Source organism: Bradysia coprophila, unplaced genomic scaffold, assembly GCF_014529535.1.
Source record: "Bradysia coprophila strain Holo2 unplaced genomic scaffold, BU_Bcop_v1 contig_333, whole genome shotgun sequence".
NCBI classification, from domain to species: domain Eukaryota; kingdom Metazoa; phylum Arthropoda; class Insecta; order Diptera; family Sciaridae; genus Bradysia; species Bradysia coprophila.
The window spans coordinates 183224-201720 of record NW_023503592.1 but is presented as its reverse complement, the minus strand read 5'-3'; the positions used below and the strand labels follow the sequence as shown (position 1 = coordinate 201720).

The 18497-nt window shown below is 40.2% G+C and overlaps 1 protein-coding gene across 2 annotated transcripts in view; it reads right to left on the bottom strand.

Moving 5' to 3' along the window:
- LOC119079745 (pyridoxine 4-oxidase-like) overlaps positions 1–18497 on the bottom strand; it is a 48693-nt gene continuing 30196 nt past the window's right edge. The window contains exons 9-10 of one of the 2 annotated variants that reach the window (XM_037187815.1): positions 7003–7007; positions 1–115 (exon numbers count right to left, since the gene is read on the bottom strand). In XM_037187815.1, the coding sequence (XP_037043710.1) occupies positions 113–115; positions 7003–7007 (8 nt within the window). In that variant the 3' untranslated portion in view covers positions 1–112. Of the gene's footprint in view, positions 116–7002; positions 7008–16322; positions 16543–18497 lie in introns of those variants that run through there. The other variant, XM_037187814.1, reaches the window with a different exon arrangement.

Here is an 18497-nt window from a genome sequence, read left to right as displayed (position 1 = left end):
GTTACCGGCGGCGGCGCAATCAACTAGCCGATTTTAATGTTTCGGCGGCGGCGACGTCTTTTTTATGTATTTTTTCGGCGGCGATCGGCGCGGCTGGCGCCGGCACCCACCTCTACTGCTGACAGACCCGTTCACTGTTGCCTTGTGTCCATTGATCAGTTTGATAAGTTTCACGATAGGTTGATTTGATAAGTACACGCTCGAAAATCTTGGTTCAACCAGCAGTTGTAGCGTAGAATCTCGTAGATTGTAGACACTCTCGTTTCGTATGAATTTCGATGAAATTATATCGTCAATAATGTTGCCCTTGAATATGTCGAAGGCAAGCGTGGCATCCGCTACTGTTCGTCGCTTTTCCAAATTTTGCAGTCCAAGTTGTTTACATCGATCTTCGTACGGTGCTAGTCTGTAAGTCGTCGCATTGATCCGGCTTTCCAATAAGTAAATCACGAATTGTTTCTGTATGGATTCGATGTCATCAATGTAAACTTGTGCAGATGGGTTCCAAATAGTCGATGCATATTCAAGGCGTGATCGTACATATGCCATGTAAAGTATCCGTTGTGTTTGTGAAGTTTCCATTTGAAAAGTGTTTAAGAGCTTTTATCGTCATCTGTTCTATGTGATGACCAGGATGATACCACTTGTTGAAACGAACGCCAAGATCAGTGATTTCTTCAACTCTTTCGACGACGTGATTACCCATTGTGTAGTCGACTTGGATAAAACTTGATTCGCTACGGTATGCGATGAACATGTGGCATTTGTCGTTGTTGAATTGAAGACGATTTGTCTCATTCCAGCTTATCACATTGTCGATATATCGTTGCATTTTAAGCGTATCTTGAAAGTCACATATGATTGACGTCAATTTCATGTCATCAGCAAACAATAGCATATGTGCAAATCGTACCACGTCGACCAAGTCATCGATGAAGACGGTGAACATCAACGGTCCCAGTGAGCTGCCAGGTGGTACTCCAGATGGTGACTCGTACAATCTGGACTTTGACTTTCCAATTTGAACAAAATTTGTACGGCCGATCAAGTATTGCCACAACCATCTTGCAGTCTTTTTACCAATTTTGAATCTGGCAAATTTGATGATCAGCAGCGTAATAACCAACGTGTCGAAAGCGGTCTGATAATCATCAGTTGACAATTTCGTTCGAATGCTTGGTGTGCGAGGGTAGTCTGGACTAACAGGTTCGTGACAACTGACTTCTTGTTTCTGAACCCATGTTGTGCGCTTTTCAATTGAGGCTGGATTATCTTGCTGATGTCTTTTTTGACCGCGATATCGTGAATTTTCATGAGCATTGTTTGAATTGCGATGACTCTGTAGTTTTAACATCAGTTTTGGCCCCTTTCTTCTTGAATACCGCAACGATTCGATTTACTTTTGCTGCTGTCGCTATTTTGCCACTGTCGAACGATTTTTCATACAACAACCATACTGGCCAGGCGACTGCTGTTGCACACACTTTCATGACAAACGGTTTGATTTCATCGGGACCAGCACCGCCCTTCGGATCGAGTGAATGAATTGCGGCTTCGATGTCAAATAACGACAGATTTAAATCCTCTTCACCATTGACCGGAATGTATCGTTCATCGAAGTTACAGTTTCCTGCATCCGGCACATAAAGCGATTCAAAGTAGTCTGCAAACATGTCGACTATTTCTTCCGTTGACGTACCGACTCTGTCACCATAGTTCATTACGTCCGGATATTTTTCAGTTCCACCTTTCAGTTTAGCGAATTTCCAAAATTCGGCCGGGTTCGACTTGATATTTTCCTGCACTCTGATATTGTGTTCATTCGACCGACGATCACTTTCTTTATTGAATTCATTGTAAGCTGCTTCATATTCGTCCAATGATCCAACATCCGTTTCTGATTTCCGTTTGAATAATTTGTTCCGTCGATTTTTCAATCGTTGCAGTTCTGCCGACCACCATTTGGGTTTGCTCAAGTACTTTCTGATGGTCTTCTATTGTCCTGAAATTTCGACGACATGAGAATTGTAGGAGTTTCTTCAGGAAGTCACCGATGCTCATGTCGTCGAAATTTCAGGACAATTGGTCTTCTTCGGTACATTTTGTTCGATTAGAGATTTCATCGTTTGAACGAAAAATTCATATGCGGCGTCGACATCTCTAATTTGGAATTCGTGTTGGAAATTGATCGCTGCCAGTTGTTGCACCAATCGTTCATAATGACCTCTTGCATACTGGAAAACAGTCACATACTCCACGTTGAACGAACTCGTGTCGTAATCCATCATGACTTCGTACGGAATGTGTCTGGCGTCTTGTTGTTCTTGTTCAATGATAGTATATCGGTCTCTTGTTACGTTCACGAAAACCAAATCCAGAACGTTCAATGCGTTGTTGCGGAAATTCAATAGTTGTGATAGCGGCAGGCTGAGCATTTTGTCCAAGAAGTCGAGCGCATCCGTTTGATAACACGAACGATTTCCATTGATGTTGCGATCGGTCGGAGCGTATGGTATATAGGCGTTTTCGTCATCGTCATCGAGAGACCAATCGATATCGTGCAAATTGAAGTCGCCAAGGACAATTATTTTGTGATTGCGATATTTCTCTACGATGACTTTCACATGATAATGTATCGCGGCAATGCATGGGTCGAACATACTCATGTAACAAACGTACAGTATTAACGGTTGTGGTTTGATGCATATCTCAATGACCAAAAATTCACTCGCGTCGTCCGGTCCAATTGTCGAATTTATCGTTACAGTTCTGCTGTTCAACGAATGATGAACCAAAATTGCCACACCACCAGAGCGCCGCAACCCTTGATTTGTTCGGTCACAACGGTATACGTTGAACTTGTCAGGAAAATATACGCTGGAGAATAATCCATTGTCTAACCAGGTTTCGATGAAGATGAGCACCAAGAATACGCAGAGTTCGATTTTCATACTGATGTTTCATTTGTTTGCGATACTACGGACGTTGTTATAGTACATCGGTAGTGTGCATACGTTCAGCTACATTGTCAGGATTCGTTGAGTTAGATGGCTCCAATACCATGACTTGACCAGTTGATTCGCTCGCAGTTGAGTTCCGGAAAAACGAAGTGATGAGCGATTGCGATTTGCGATTGGTACATGCGGCATTGGAAGAGACATTCAAATTATTTTGTGCAGAGTCTGATATTTCTTGGCTAGAACATATACTGTTTAAGGTGTTACCTGAGAGGCAACCACTTCTGTCGGTTGTTGTATCTCTGCCACAGCTGTTGGATTGTGATGATCCAGATCCATCGAAACCGTCGGCTCCAATTCCTCGTTTTTTGACATTTCCTGTTTGTTGTCGGGTTCTGAAAATGCTCTTGTTCCAGTTGATGCTCTTAGTTCCAAATTGAATGTCGATAACAATCGGGGAAAAAAAAGAATTTTGAAAAAAGGTTGTGATTTACTCAAGCTAGAGGGGTCACAGACAGACGAACAAACAGACGGACATTTTTAGCCCCGTACGAAGTACTCATGGCTTATAGGTTTAATATGCCGTTTGTAACATGTCGAATTAGAATTAGACGGTTAGTGCAAAGCATTTGCCTATGTTCATAGATGATGAATCCGTCCCTCCGTCTGTGACCCCTCTAGCTGGAGTAAATCAAAAAAAATTTTGATAATTCTTTTTTTCCCGTTTGGTTGTGTCAAAAGAAAGGCTAAGTTCGAAGATGGGCGAGCTGGGGCCCCATTAGCGAATTAGGGTTGTGATCCAACGGCCAATAACAGAATCAACGTTTAATTAACAAATTACAAATTATATCAGAATAAAAGAAAAATCGGAATCAATTACAATGCACAGTCCGCCAACGTCTCCCATTCACATTACGTATTTGCTCTTAATTTTAAATTTGAACGAATTAAACGGTGTACGAAAAATGTCTACGTCATTGAACAACTCGTTGTGAGTGGATTGCATCCTCACGACCGGTGCGTTATTCTCAATGTTCGAAGCATAAATCGAAGGATAAAAAGTTGGAGCATCGCGTCTACTCGAACGAACCGGATTGTACAAAACCACATCATCGTCCAGCGCAACAGTGAACCGATTGTTAACCACTTTGTAGAGAAAGGTCTCGTCAGTAATGAATCGCCTCGATTCCAGTAACAGAAGCTTGAGCCGTTCAAGCCGTTGTGCATAATCGACATAATTCCAGTTGAACTTCCTGTAAAGCATACGAGTAAACTTTCGTTGAACTCTTTCGATTTTATCAATGGAATTCTGATAAATGGGCGACCATGACACCGTGCAGTATTCCACCTGACTACGAACATATGCCTTGTACAAGGAAACGAGACTTTCGGGTATACGGAAACGCTTGCACGAACGGAATATAAAGCCTAACATCTGATATGCCTTTCTAGTCACCTTATCAATGTGCTCACCAAAGCTCAACTTTTCGTCAAAGACAACACCCAAGTCCTTTTTTAACGAGACTCTTTCAACTGTAGCACCAGCGATGACATAGTCGTAGATCATTTCTACCGGCCTGTGAGTAAACGTTAGGAACGAGCATTTGCTCACATTTAAGTTAATCTTATTGAGAGAGCAGCAGCGGCACAAGGCTTCAACATCATTTTGTAATTCAATGCAGTCATCAATGGACTCGATCTTACGGGAAATCTTCAGGTCGTCCGCTAATTGCAGACTGTTACTCTTCAGTTGATCGACTAAATCATTCACGAACATCAAAAACAGCAATGGACCCAAAACTGAACCCTGCGGTACTCCCGACTTTGGATGCATCAAAAATGATCTCGAATCACCCAATACCACACATTGAGACCGGTGCGGTCGGACAAATAGGACTTAAACCATTCTAGCAGTGTGCCGTCAATTCCAAACGACCGTAATTTCATAATCAACAGCCTGTGATCCACCACATCGAAAGCTTTGGAAAAATTAGTGTAAATTGTATCGACCTGTCCACCATTCATGACATTATGACACAAAAAAGTCATTTTACTGGATGTTTGTTTAGCTGGTTCAAAGCAATCAATTCCTTGATCTTGTATTGCTTGTGTGGACAACCAATGAAACGATTTGTTTACGAAAATTTGTTTATTGTTTCCCCTTGCATTCGGTCGTCGTTACCGACCATAATCATGGCTAAAACAATAAGTGGTCATAAACGAATCGGCTCTACATGTTGAAGCTGAGCTTCTCTTAAACTTACGTTACTTCTAATGTCACAACAATTTTGAATTAAATTCGATTTCTTGGCCGCAGATTATATCTGGGTTCAATATTGTGTTGATTGTTGTTGTTTGTGTTGACATGACCTATGTCAACATTTGTCAGAACATCTGTTGCAGGTGGGTTACTGTACAAAGTTGGTGCCGGAGGGTTTACATTCGGAGTTTTGGAGTTGTTTTTTATGATGTTGAAGAAGACTGGAGAAATGTGCGCTGCATCTGATTTGAAGTTGACTGTTTCGTTGTCATGTAGGATAATCTGGTTGGCCTCGTGAATTTTCATGACACCTTTTTTCCGCACTTTTTTCAAAATCTCCTTGCCGTTGAAGTCGAATTGATGGTTGTTCGGACCAGTGTCGAAAACATGTTTGACCAGCGCTGTTTTTCTAGGATTTTTCCCCATGTTTTTTACATCAGAGATATGCGTTGCAAATCTGTCACATAGACACCACGTCGTTTCGCCGATGTACCATTTTGAGCAGTTTTTGCATCTCACTCTATAGATAACAAAAGACTGCTGGTCAGCCGTCAATTTTTGTTTCATGTCCGTGAAAAGTTCCCCAACTTGTGCCACCGGTTTTGGTGCGATTTTCAGATATGGAACAATTCGGTTGACAGATTTGGACAATTTTTCTGATAGACCTGCCACTTACGCCATACTCGCAAACTTTTTCCGTTCGGTGATCATTGTCGAATTTGCGTCCGGTACTGGTGCGTTGTCATCACTGTCAGGTGATTCATTGTTCACAACCAAAACCGGCATTTCGGCCGGGGCACTGACGTCAACCACTGTTGTTTGTCATGTGTTGAACCTCGTGTTGAACCAAGTTAGTCTGCACACAACGACCGTAGAAGAATCCATGTTGACACGAGCTGATCGATGATTTCACGAAGTTGAACACCACTCGGAAAACCAACTTCTCAAAAATCTTAGCACTAGCGCAAATTATACTCACAGGGCGGTAATTCTTGACGTCACACTTCTTTCCAGATTTATAAATGGGTGAGACAAAACTGAGCTTCCACATATCTGGAAAGACACCCTCAGCAAGCGATTTAGTAAAGATTATCGATAAAGGCAATGAAAGCGTGTCCTTGAGTCGAACATAGAAAATCATCGGAACGTTATCAGGACTACTTATCTTATTGCAATCGAAACTGCTCAAAATGGAGTTGACATCCTATTCGCTGATGGTGATGTTACTCAGAAGTGGTCAGTTGATCAAAAGATCATCGAAAACATCACTGGTAACTCCACTGTCCTGGTAAACTGAATTGAAGAATCGTGCAAACAGATCGCAGGCAGAATTCTTATCATTGACGCCGGAATTACCGTGACTCAAATTGGATGGCACATAGTTCGTCTTCCTAATTGACTTTGTATAAGAAAAGAAACATTTCGAGTTAGTCTTCAAATTATCTTCCGAATTCTTAGTATAGTCGTCGTGACACTATAAGCTGTTTAACAGAACGCCTTAAGTTTATGTAATTGTCAATGTCAGATCTCTCACCACTCTTCTTCTTTAGTCTGGCTTTAGACTTTTTAGCAATCAATGCGATGAGTTCCTTAGAATACCAACAAGGAAACCGTTTATTCTTGCCCGTTGACTTCGGCAATGTACTAATAAGCTCATTGAGAATCCTATAAAATTCATCGAGGCACTGGTTAACATTAAGCAAACAAAAAAGACTTACCCAATTGATTAGTGCTAGCTTCGAACTCAAGATCGAGTAGTCAGCCTTGAAAAAATTTGTTTTACACGAACGCTTTTCATTAACATATCGAACTGGTGACGTTTCAACCGTGAACGACAAAGCTGGATGATGACCGTCCTCGACTACGAGAGGAGCGCTAGAGCGTCTCACGTCGATACACTCAGGATCCACATTAGACAAAATCAAATCCAGCGATCGATTACTTTCATTCCTCACGCAATTGAACTGATTAAGATTCGCTAAAGATTGCATCTCTACCACAGCATGAGCAACATCATTCTTTAAATCAGTCGCAACACAGGCATGTCCATCTACCGCCGAACAAACCCACGTCACAGAGTCACCGAGATTGTAGAGCAAAAATTTAGAATTTGGCTCCTCATTGACAACTACTTGACTGATCTTGTCAAGATGAGACTTATATGTAGACATGACACTCTTACAATCAATGTATCTGACGGTAACTAAAGTTTTACCACCATAGATATGATCAATCGCAACCCAGACATCTTCTTGCTCGAGCTCAAAATCGTGAACACCTTAAGATACACGAAGCCAACCACATAATCCTTAACGAAAGCACTGTGGTTAATTTCAAAAAGGATGCAAAACATGTTTCTCCGGTGGTGTACAATTTGGTCAAAAAGAAAATGATTGGAAAAAGAGTCCGAAACAGGAATAACAATTCGATGGCAACACTGCATGAAACTCCAACGGAAAGTGAACCGTCCTACGAATCGGTTCAACAGATGTGTGTGTAAGTGAATGACACTTCATAATCAATTCCCACCAAATGTTTACAAACAACCAGTGATAAGAAAATAATTTTTCCCAAATTGTTTAACCAAATTGCAATTGAGTGTGATATTTATACATTTAAATCGAAACATTAGCGTAAGTTCTTGTTTTTTGTTTACCTGAAAAATCAATTTATAATGCTAATCAAACTGTAAATAAATAGCCTGATGATGACCGGTGGGACCGGTCGAATGCACGGCAACACAAACAAATAAATTGGTTTTTCATTCTTGGTCGTGGAGGTAAGCAAAACAACAACCAATCCTCTGGTTCAACAATCGTGAACACGTCGCGACCGAATATCGCGTTTGACAGCGACCAAACATCCACCCCACGCGATTTATCAGTAATCAAGGGATCGCGGTCTTTCCGGTACACCATCTCACCATCCAAGATGTGCTGATGTAGCCATGTCTCACACAAAATTATAACATCATGATCACCCGCTCGAACAGAATTAATGAAGCAATCAGTTTTGGTTCTCAGACCTCTAGCATTCTGATAATACAACATTCATTCAAATTACGATTTGGGCTTACAATATTGATATTACAATTGCAAAATTTTTGCTTTCGGTTCGAAATTATACGAAGAATTCCTTCTTATAATCGTTTTGCATTCGTTCGTTATGGTCATACCTTAAAGAAGAAGAAGAACATCTAAAGCAAACTGTCTCAAAGCTTGGAACTCACCGTAGTTTGATTCAGATTTGGTTCATATCAGTGTACAATGAAAACACGTTAAGGTTATGTTCACAATCGCTTTTTTCGTACACAATTTACAGCAATTCACAGACTAGTTTCTAAATGCACTTCAATGGTTTGGCACGCAGCTCAACTTTATTAACACTTCAAAATAATTTATTCAATCACTAGCGGCATTAAACATGATTAACAGAGGCAAAAAATGACATTCTTTCGTCTTCTTCTTCTGATATACTCCAGCTAAAAGGGTCACACACGGACGGACGGACATTTTTAGCCCAGTACAAAGTACTGGCGGCTTATAAGATTAATATGCCGTTTGTAACACGTCGAATCGGAAGCAGACAGTAAGGGCAAAGCATTTGGTTATGTTAATAGATGACGAATCTGCAATAAAAACAAGGCATCAGAACAGTCGGAGCGTTTGCTGCGACTTAGCCCCGTACGACCCATAATCCTATTTCGTCCGTAACCATAATACGTCCGTAGCCGTAATACGCCCGGAACCCTAATACGCCGACAACCCTCTAATGCGTCTGTTACCAAAATGCAAGTCAAGTTGGGCACGGTCCAATTTACTGAAAGTGTTCATTTTTAAAATTGCGCATAGCGCAATTACGAAAGCCCGTACGAAGTACCTCTCAAATGAAACCAACAATTTACGACATTATTTTAGAAACCCAAAATTTTTTGCCAACCTTCCATTGGGTATTCAATTACCTCTCAAATGAAACAAAAACTAGCAAAATCGGATGAGATTTACTCGATTTATGTGCAAAAAATACTTTGGGCCGAGTAGCGGCCTTAGTCCAAGGGACCAAATTTGAAACTTTTTTTGCCATCATTCTATTCGGCATTCAATTATCTCTCAAATGAAACAAAAACTAGCAAAATCGGATGAGATTTACTCGATTTATGTGCAAAAAACACTTAGGGCCGAGTAGCGGCCTTAATCCAAGGGCCCAAATTTGAAACTTTTTTTGCCATCATTCTATTCGACATTCAATTATCTCTCAAATGAAACAAAAACTAGCAAAATCGAATGAGATTTACTCGATTTATGTGCAAAAAACACTTAGGGCCGAGTAGCGGCCTTAATCCAAAGGCCCAAATTTGAAACTTTTTTTGCCACGTTCTTTTCGGTGTTCAATTACCTTCCAAAAAAAACCAAATCTAGCAAAATCGAATGAGATTTACTCGATTTATGTGCAAAAAACACTTAGGGCCGAGTAGCGGCCTTAATCCAAAGGCCCAAATTTGAAACTTTTTTTGCCACGTTCTTTTCGGTGTTCAATTACCTTCCATAAAAAACTAAATCTAGCAAAATCGGATGAGATTTACTCGATTTATGTGCAAAAAACACTTAGGGCCGAGTAGCGGCCTTAATCCAAAGGCCCAAATTTGAAACTTCTTTTGCCACGTTCTTTTCGGTGTTCAATTACCTTCCATAAAAAACTAAATCTAGCAAAATCGGATGAGATTTACTCGATTTATGTGCAAAAAACACTTAGGACCGAGGAACGACCTTTGAGCCCTCCCAACAAGCCCACGTTGCATCTTACCCAAAAACAATGTTCAGCAACTTTGTTCTACTCGTCAATACCTTTCATTTGATATATCACAAGCAGCTATTGCGTGCGTATTTCGGTAGATATCGTCGAAAGACTGAAAAACACCTATAGGGCCCTAGCTCTGGAGGGGCCGACCCTACCATGCCCATTTTCGAACTTGACCTTACTTTTGTCGATACCAATCGGTGAAAAAAAGAATTTTGAAAAAAGGTTGTGATTTGCTCAAGCTAGAGGGGTCACAGACGGACGGACGGACGGACGGATGGACGGACGGACGGACGGACGGACGGACATTTTTAGCCCCGTACGAAGTACTGGGGGCTTATAAGATTAATATGCCGTTTGTAACACGTCGAATTGGAAGCAGACAGTAAGGGCAAAGCATTCGGTTATGTTCATAGATGACGAATCCGCAATAAAAACAAGGCATCAGAACAGTCGGAGCGTTTGCTGCGACGTAGCCCCGTACAACCCGTAATCCTATTTCGTCCGCAACCATAATACGTCCGTAGCTCTAATAAGCCCGGAACCCTAATACGTCTACAACCCTCTAATGCGTCTGTTACCAAAATGCAAGTCAGGTTGGGCATTGTCAAATTTACTGAAACTGTTCATTTTTAAAATTGCGCATAGCGCAATTACGAAAGCCCGTACGAAGTACCTCTCAAATAAAACCAACAATTTACGACATTATTTTAGAAACCCAAAATTTTTTGCCAACTTTCCATTGGGTATTCAATTACCTCTCAAATGAAACAAAAACTAGCAAAATCGGTTGAGATTTACTCGATTTATGTGCAAAAAGCACTTAGGGCCGAGTAGCGGCCTTAGTCCAAGGGCGCAAATTTGAAACTTTTTTTGCCATCATTCAATTCGGCATTCAATTATCTCTCAAATAAAACAAAAACTAGCAAAATCGAATGAGATTTACTCGATTTATGTGCAAAAAACACTTAGGGCCTAGTAGCGGCCTTAGTCCAAGGGCCCAAATTTGAAACTTTTTTCGCCACGTTGTTTTCGGTATTCAATTACCTTCCATAAAAAACTAAATCTAGCAAAATCGGATGAGATTTACTCGATTTATGTGCAAAAAACACTTAGGGCCGAGTAGCGGCCTTAGTCCAAGGGCCCAAATTTGAAACTTTTTCGCCACGTTGTTTTCGGTATTCAATTACCTTCCATAAAAAACTAAATCTAGCAAAATCGGATGAGATTTACTCGATTTATGTGCAAAAAACACTTAGGGCCGAGTAGCGGCCTTAGTCCAAGGGCCCTAATTTGAAACTTTTTTCGTCACGTTCTTTTCGGTATTCAATTACCTTCCATAAAAAACTAAAACTAGCAAAATCGGATGAGATTTACTCGATTTATGTGCAAAAAACACTTAGGGCCGAGTAACGACCTTTGAGCCCTCCCAACAAGCCCACGTTGCATCTTACCCAAAAACAATGTTCAGCAACTTTGTTCTACTCGTCAATACCTTTCATTTGATATATCACAAGTAACTATTGCGTGCGTATTTCGGTAGTTATCGTCGAAAGACTGAAAAACACCTATAGGGCCCTAGCTCTGGAGGGGCCGACCCTACCATGCCCATTTTCGAACTTGACCTTACTTTTGTCGATACCAATCGGGGAAAAAAAGAATTTTGAAAAAAGGTTGTGATTTACTCAAGCTAGAGGGGTCACGGACGGACGACGGACGGACGGACGGACGGACGGACGGACGGACGGACGGACGGATGGACGGACGGACGGACGGACGGACGGACGGACGGACGGACGGACGGACGGACATTTTTTTTATTGCGGATTCGTCATCTATGAACATAACCAAATGCTTTGCCCTTACTGTCTGCTTCCAATTCGACGTGTTACAAACGGCATATTAATCTTATAAGCCCCCAGTACTTCGTACGGGGCTAAAAATGTCCGTCCGTCCGTCCGTCCGTCCGTCCATCCGTCCGTCCGTCCGTCCGTGACCCCTCTAGCTTGAGTAAATCACAACCTTTTTTCAAAATTCTTTTTTTTCCCGATTGGTATCGACAAAAGTAAGGTCAAGTTCGAAAATGGGCATGGTAGGGTCGGCCCCTCCAGAGCTAGGGCCCTATAGGTGTCTTTCAGTCTTTCGACGATATCTACCGAAATACACACGCAATAGCTGCTTGTGATATATTAAATGAAAGGTATTGACGAGTAGAACAAAGTTGCTGAACATTGTTTTTGGGTAAGATGCAACGTGGGCTTGTTGGGAGGGCTCAAAGGTCGTTACTCGGCCCTAAGTGTTTTTTGCACATAAATCGAGTAAATCTCATCCGATTTTGCTAGATTTAGTTTTTTATGGAAGGTAAGTGAATGCCGAAAAGAACGTGACGAAAAAAGTTTCAAATTAGGGCCCTTGGACTAAGGCCGCTACTCGGCCCTAAGTGTTTTTTGCACATAAATCGAGTAAATCTCATCCGATTTTGCTAGTTTTTGTTTCATTTGAGAGATAATTGAATGCCGAATAGAATGATGGCAAAAAAAGTTTCAAATTTGGGCCCTTGCACTAAGGCCGCTACTCGGCCCTAAGTGCTTTTTGCACATAAATCGAGTAAATCTCAACCGATGTTGCTAGTTTTTGTTTCATTTGAGAGGTAATTGAATACCCAATGGAAAGTTGGCAAAAAATTTTAGGTTTCTAAAATAATGTCGTAAATTGTTGGTTTTATTTGAAAGGTACTTCGTACGGGCTTTCGTAATTGCGCTATGCGCAATTTTAAAAATGAACAGTTTCAGTAAATTTGACAATGCCCAACTTGACTTGCATTTTGGTAACAGACGCATTAGAGGGTTGTAGACGTATTAGGGTTCCGGGCTTATTAGGGCTACGGACGTATTATGGTTGCGGACGAAATAGGATTACGGGTTGTACGGGGCTAAGTCGCAGCAAACGCTCCGACTGTTCTGATGCCTTGTTTTTATTGCGGATTCGTCATCTATGAACATAACTAAATGCTTTGCCCTTACTGTCTGCTTCCAATTCGACGTGTTACAAACGGCATATTAATCTTATAAGCCCCCAGTACTTCGTACGGGGCTAAAAATTCCGTCCGTCCGTCTGTCTGTGACCCCTCTAGCTTGAGTAAATCACAACCTTTTTTACAAATTCTTTTTTTCCCCGATTGGTATCGACAAAAGTAAGATCAAGTTCGAAAATGGGCTTCCAGAGCTAGGGCCCTATAGGTGTTTTTCAGTCTTTATTGAAATTGATGATATCTACCGAAATACGCACGCAATAGCTGCTTGTGATATATCAAATGAAAGAAAAAGGTAATTGAATACAAAGAGAACATGGTGGAAAAAGTTTCAAATTTGGGTCCTTCGCTTAGGCCGCTTTGTGGTCCTATGTGGTTTTTGCTCATAAATCGAGAATATTTCATCATAATTTGCTACTTTTTGTTTCGTTTGACGGATAATTCAATACCGAAAGAAAATTGGTAAAAAAAGTTGTAAATTCGGATTTTTAAAATAACATCGTACACTTTTGTTTTGTACTTGAGAAGTACTTCATACGGGCTTTTGTAATTGCGCTAAGCGCAATTTTAAAGATGAATACTTACAGTTAATTTGCAAAAATGGGCAATACTGTCAAGTATGCAATAAAGATCACAGAAGCATTTTGATAACGTACGAATAAGGGTTGCGGGCAAAATAAGTTTACGGGTCGTACGGGGCTCAGTCGCAGCAAACGCTCCGACTGTTCTGATGCCTTGTTTATGGAAGGTAATTGAATACCGAAAAGAACGTGGCGAAAAAAGTTTCAAATTTGGGCACTTGGACTAAGGCCGCTACTCGGCTCTAAGTGTTTTTTTGCACATAAATCGAGTAAATCTCATCCGATTTTGCTAGTTTTTGTTTCATTTGAGAGGTAATTGAACCCATTGGAAAGTTGGCAAACAATTTTGGGTTTCTAAAATAGTCGTAAATTGTTGGTTTTATTTGAGAGGTACTTCGTACGGGCTTTCATAATTGCGCTATGAGCAATTTTAAAAATGAATATTTTCAGTAAATTTGACCATGCCCAACTTGACTTGCATTTTGGTTACAGACGCATTAGAGTGTTGTAGACGTATTAGGGTTCCGGACGTATTATGGTTACGGACGAAATAGGATTACGGGTCGTATAGGGGCTAAGTCGCAGCAAACGCTCCGACTGTTCTGATGCCTTGTTTTTATTGCGGATTCGTTATCTATGAACATAGACAAATGCTTTGCCCTTACCGTCTCCTTCCAATTCAACATGTTACAAACGGCATATTAATCTTATAAGCCCCCAGTACTTCGTACGGGGCTAAAAGCGTGTAATTGTTGGGCACAAATCGGTGTAATTGGTACTAAATACTTTCAATTCCCTCAATATTCTCATATGAAGAATGTTGAGGGTTTACCCGATTCTTCTTCTTCCTTATTTTATACCTGAAATGCCTAACAAATTTGAAATAAAATCAAACAAGGCTTGCCATAAATAAGATGGATAGTTCTACCCTGTCCAAGGGCCGCCACCGAGTTCTGAGGCCGAAACAACTCTCTGTCCGATAGCCAAGCTATCAAATTTCACTCCACGTGATGATGAACTGGGTAGGGGAAGAGTTTTTAGCTCCGTACGCAATAGCTGCTTGTGATATATCAAATGATAGGTATTGACGAGTAGAACAAAGTTGCTGAACATCGTTTTTGGGTAAGATGCAACGTGGGCTTGTTGGGAGGGATCAAAGGTCGTTACTCGGCCCTAAGTGTTTTTTGCACATAAATCGAGTAAATCTCATCCGATTTTTCTAGTTTTTGTTTCATTTGAGAGATAATTGAATGTCGAATAGAATGATGGCAAAAAAAGTTTCAAATTTGGGCCCTTGGACTAAGGCCGCTACTCGGTCCTAAGTGTTTTTTTGCACATAAATCGAGTAAATCTCATCCGATTTTGCTAGTTTTAGTTTTTTATGGAAGGTAATTAAATGCCGCAAAGAACGTGGCGAAAAAAGTTTCAAATTTGGGCCCTTGGACTAAGGCCGCTACTCGGCCCTAAGGGTTTTTTGCACTTAAATCGAGTAAATCTCATCCGATTTTGTTAGTTTTTGCTTCATTAGAGAGATAATTGAATGTCGAATAGAATGATGGCAAAAAAAGTTTCAAATTTGGGCCCTTGGACTAAGGCCGCTACTCGGTCCTAAGTGTTTTTTTGCACATAAATCGAGTAAATCGAGTAAATCTCATCCAATTTTGCTAGATTTAGTTATTTATGGAAAGTAGTTGAATACAAAGAGAACGTGGTGAAAAAAGTTTCAAATTTGAACCCTTCGACTAAGGCCGCTTTGTGGCCTTATGTGGTTTTTGCTCATAAATCGAGAATATTTCATCAAACTTTGCTTTGTTTCGTTTGACAGATAATTCAATACCGAAAGAAAATTGGTATAAAAAAGATGTAAATTCGGATTCCTAAAATTACATCGTAAACTTTTGTTTTATACTTGACAAGTACTTCGTACGGGCTTTTGTAATTGCGCTAAGCGCAATTTTAAAGATGAACACTTACAGTTAATTGCAAAGATAGGCAATAATGTCAAGTACGCAATAAGGTTACGGAAGCATTTTGATAACGGACGAATAAGGGTTACGGGCTTATTAGGGCTACGGTCGTATAATGGTTTCGGTGATAATAGGTTTACGGTTAGTACGGGGCTCAGTCGCAGCAAACGCTCCGACTGTTCTGATGCCTTGTTTTTAACTCTGTTAAGAGATTTGCTTTTCTGGCGAGCTTTATTTATGGCAAGCCTTGTTTGATTTTATTTCAAATTTGTTAGGCATTTCAGGTATAAAATAAGGAAGAAGAAGAATCGGGTAAACCCTCAACATTCTTCATATGAGAATATTGAGTGAATTAAAAGTATTTAGTATGTATACATATGTGCTCTTAATGTACAATAAGTGTGGATCAGTTTCAGGACCAGTCAAAGTGTAGATTACTGGACCACATCATTGAACATGCATTTAATGTACATTCATTGTACATTTTGTATGACGAATTTGAACCGAAAAAATGAGAAAAACGTCAAAACATAATCGGTGTGATGTGATACGCCTATTTTCCAATGGCAATTTAGGTACATTTCGTGGGACAAATTGTTAATTGGGAACCATTAGAGTGCATATGAGTATGTATAAATGGTCCGTAGTGTGCTTGTGGACAATCTCTTCTTGTTCTTGAAGCACACAAATCACAACTCTTGCAGATATTTAAATTTTTTTGAATTTCTTATCAATCAATTTATTTAATCCGACAGAATATCAGAGTTTGAATCGATTTTTATACCAAGGTCAAAGTACTTACATTTCGCGTCATTTCAGCGTCCACGTTTGGCTGATTTCGTGAGCTGCCTTCTCAGCAATCATTACAATCGGTGCATTAATGTTTGCATTTGTAACCGCCGGCATTATGGATCCGTCTATGATTCTCAGATTTTCCACACCTCGAACTCTACAATTTCAATTGAGATAATTTCATTAGTCTCTCCTAGTCGATGATACAAAGTATACGAAGCCTTCTGAAGTATAAGTAACGATGCAGATCTTGGAATACTATTTAAGTTTTGGTTCATAATTTTTTCTTCGTCTGTCCGTGTATGTACTACACGATACATGATGTATATGTCAACCGATTTCGAAAATTCGTTCTCTCCCTGATGGTTGTGTTGTGAGTGAGATCACAAAAATAAAATAAAACAAGGCATCAGAACAGTCGGAGCGTTTGCTGCGACTGAGCCCCGTACTACCCGTAAACCTATTTCGCCCGAAACCATTATACGACAGTAGCCCTAATAAGCCCGTAACCCTTATTCGTCCGTTATCAAAGTGCTTCCGTAACCTTATTGCGTACTTGACATTATTGCCTATTTTTACAAATTAACTGTAAGTGTTCATATTTAAAATTGCGCGTAGCGCAATTACAAAAGCCCGTACGAAGTACTTCTCAAGTATAAAACAAAAGTTTACGATGTAATTTTAGGAATCCGAATTTACATCTTTTTTATACCAATTTTCTTTCGGTATTGAATTATCTGGCAAACGAAACAAAGCAAAGTTTGATGAAATATTCTCGATTTATGAGCAAAAACCATATAAGGCCACAAAGCAGCCTTAGTCGTAGGGCCCAAATTTGAAACTTTTTTCACCACGTTCTCTTTGTATTCAACTACCTTCCATAAAAAACTAAATCTAGAAAAATCGGAAAATCGGATGAGATTTACTCGATTTATGTGCAAAAAAACACTTAGGGCCGAGTAGCGGCCTTAGTCCAAGGGCCCAAATTTGAAACTTTTTTTGCCATCATTCTATTCGACATTAAATTATCTCTCTAATGAAGCAAAATCGGATGAGATTTACTCGATTTATGTGCAAAAAACACTTAGGGCAGAGTAGCGGCCTTAGTCCAAGGCCCCAAATTTGAAACTTTTTTCGCCATCATTCTATTCGGCATTCAATTATCTCTCTAATGAAACAAAAACTAGCAAAATCGGATGAGATTTACTCGATTTATGTGCAAAAAACACTTAGGGCCGAGGTGCGGCCTTAGTCCAAGAGCGCAAATTTGAAAAGTTTTTCGCCACGTTCTTTTCGGTATTCAATTACCTTCCATAAAAAACTAAATATAGCAAAATCGGATGAGATTTACTCGATTTATGGCCAAAAAAAACACTTAGGGCCAAGTAGCGGCCTTAGTCCAAGGGCCCAAATTTGAAACTTTTTTTTGCCATCATTCTATTCGGCATTCAACTATCTCTCAAGTGAAACAAAAACTAGCAAAATCGGATGAGATTTACTCGATTTATGTGCAAAAAACACTTAGGGCCGAGTAACGACCTTTGAGCCATCCCAACAAGCCCATGTTGCATCTTACCCAAAAACAATGTTCAGCAACTTTGTTCTACTCGTCAATATCTTTCATTTGATATATCACAAGCAGCTATTGCGTGCGTATTTCGGTAGATATCGTCGAAAGACTGAAAAACACCTATAGGGCCCTAACTCTGGAAGGGCCGACCCTACCATGCCCATTTTCGAACTTGACCTTACTTTTGTCGATGCCAATTGGGGAAAAAAAGAATTTTGAAAAAAGGTTGTGATTTACTCAAGCTAGAGGGGCTTCGTACGGGGCTAAAAATCGGTTGAGAAATGATATACCTAGTGCCATTTTGAAAGACTGGTAAAGAGATTTTTCGCATAAATTTACGGAGCAAATAACAATTATTTATTAATGGAGGTGAGTTACATTAATCGAAGAATATGAAAAATGGTTCGCTGTGTCATAAGAGCCCTCAAAGTAAGCGCAAATCGTGCTACTCAGCCGTCGAATGATAGGTGCATGTAACTGAAAATAAACCTTTTTGTTTAGCTTTTAAAATTAGGGGTCATTCATAAATGACGTCCACTACT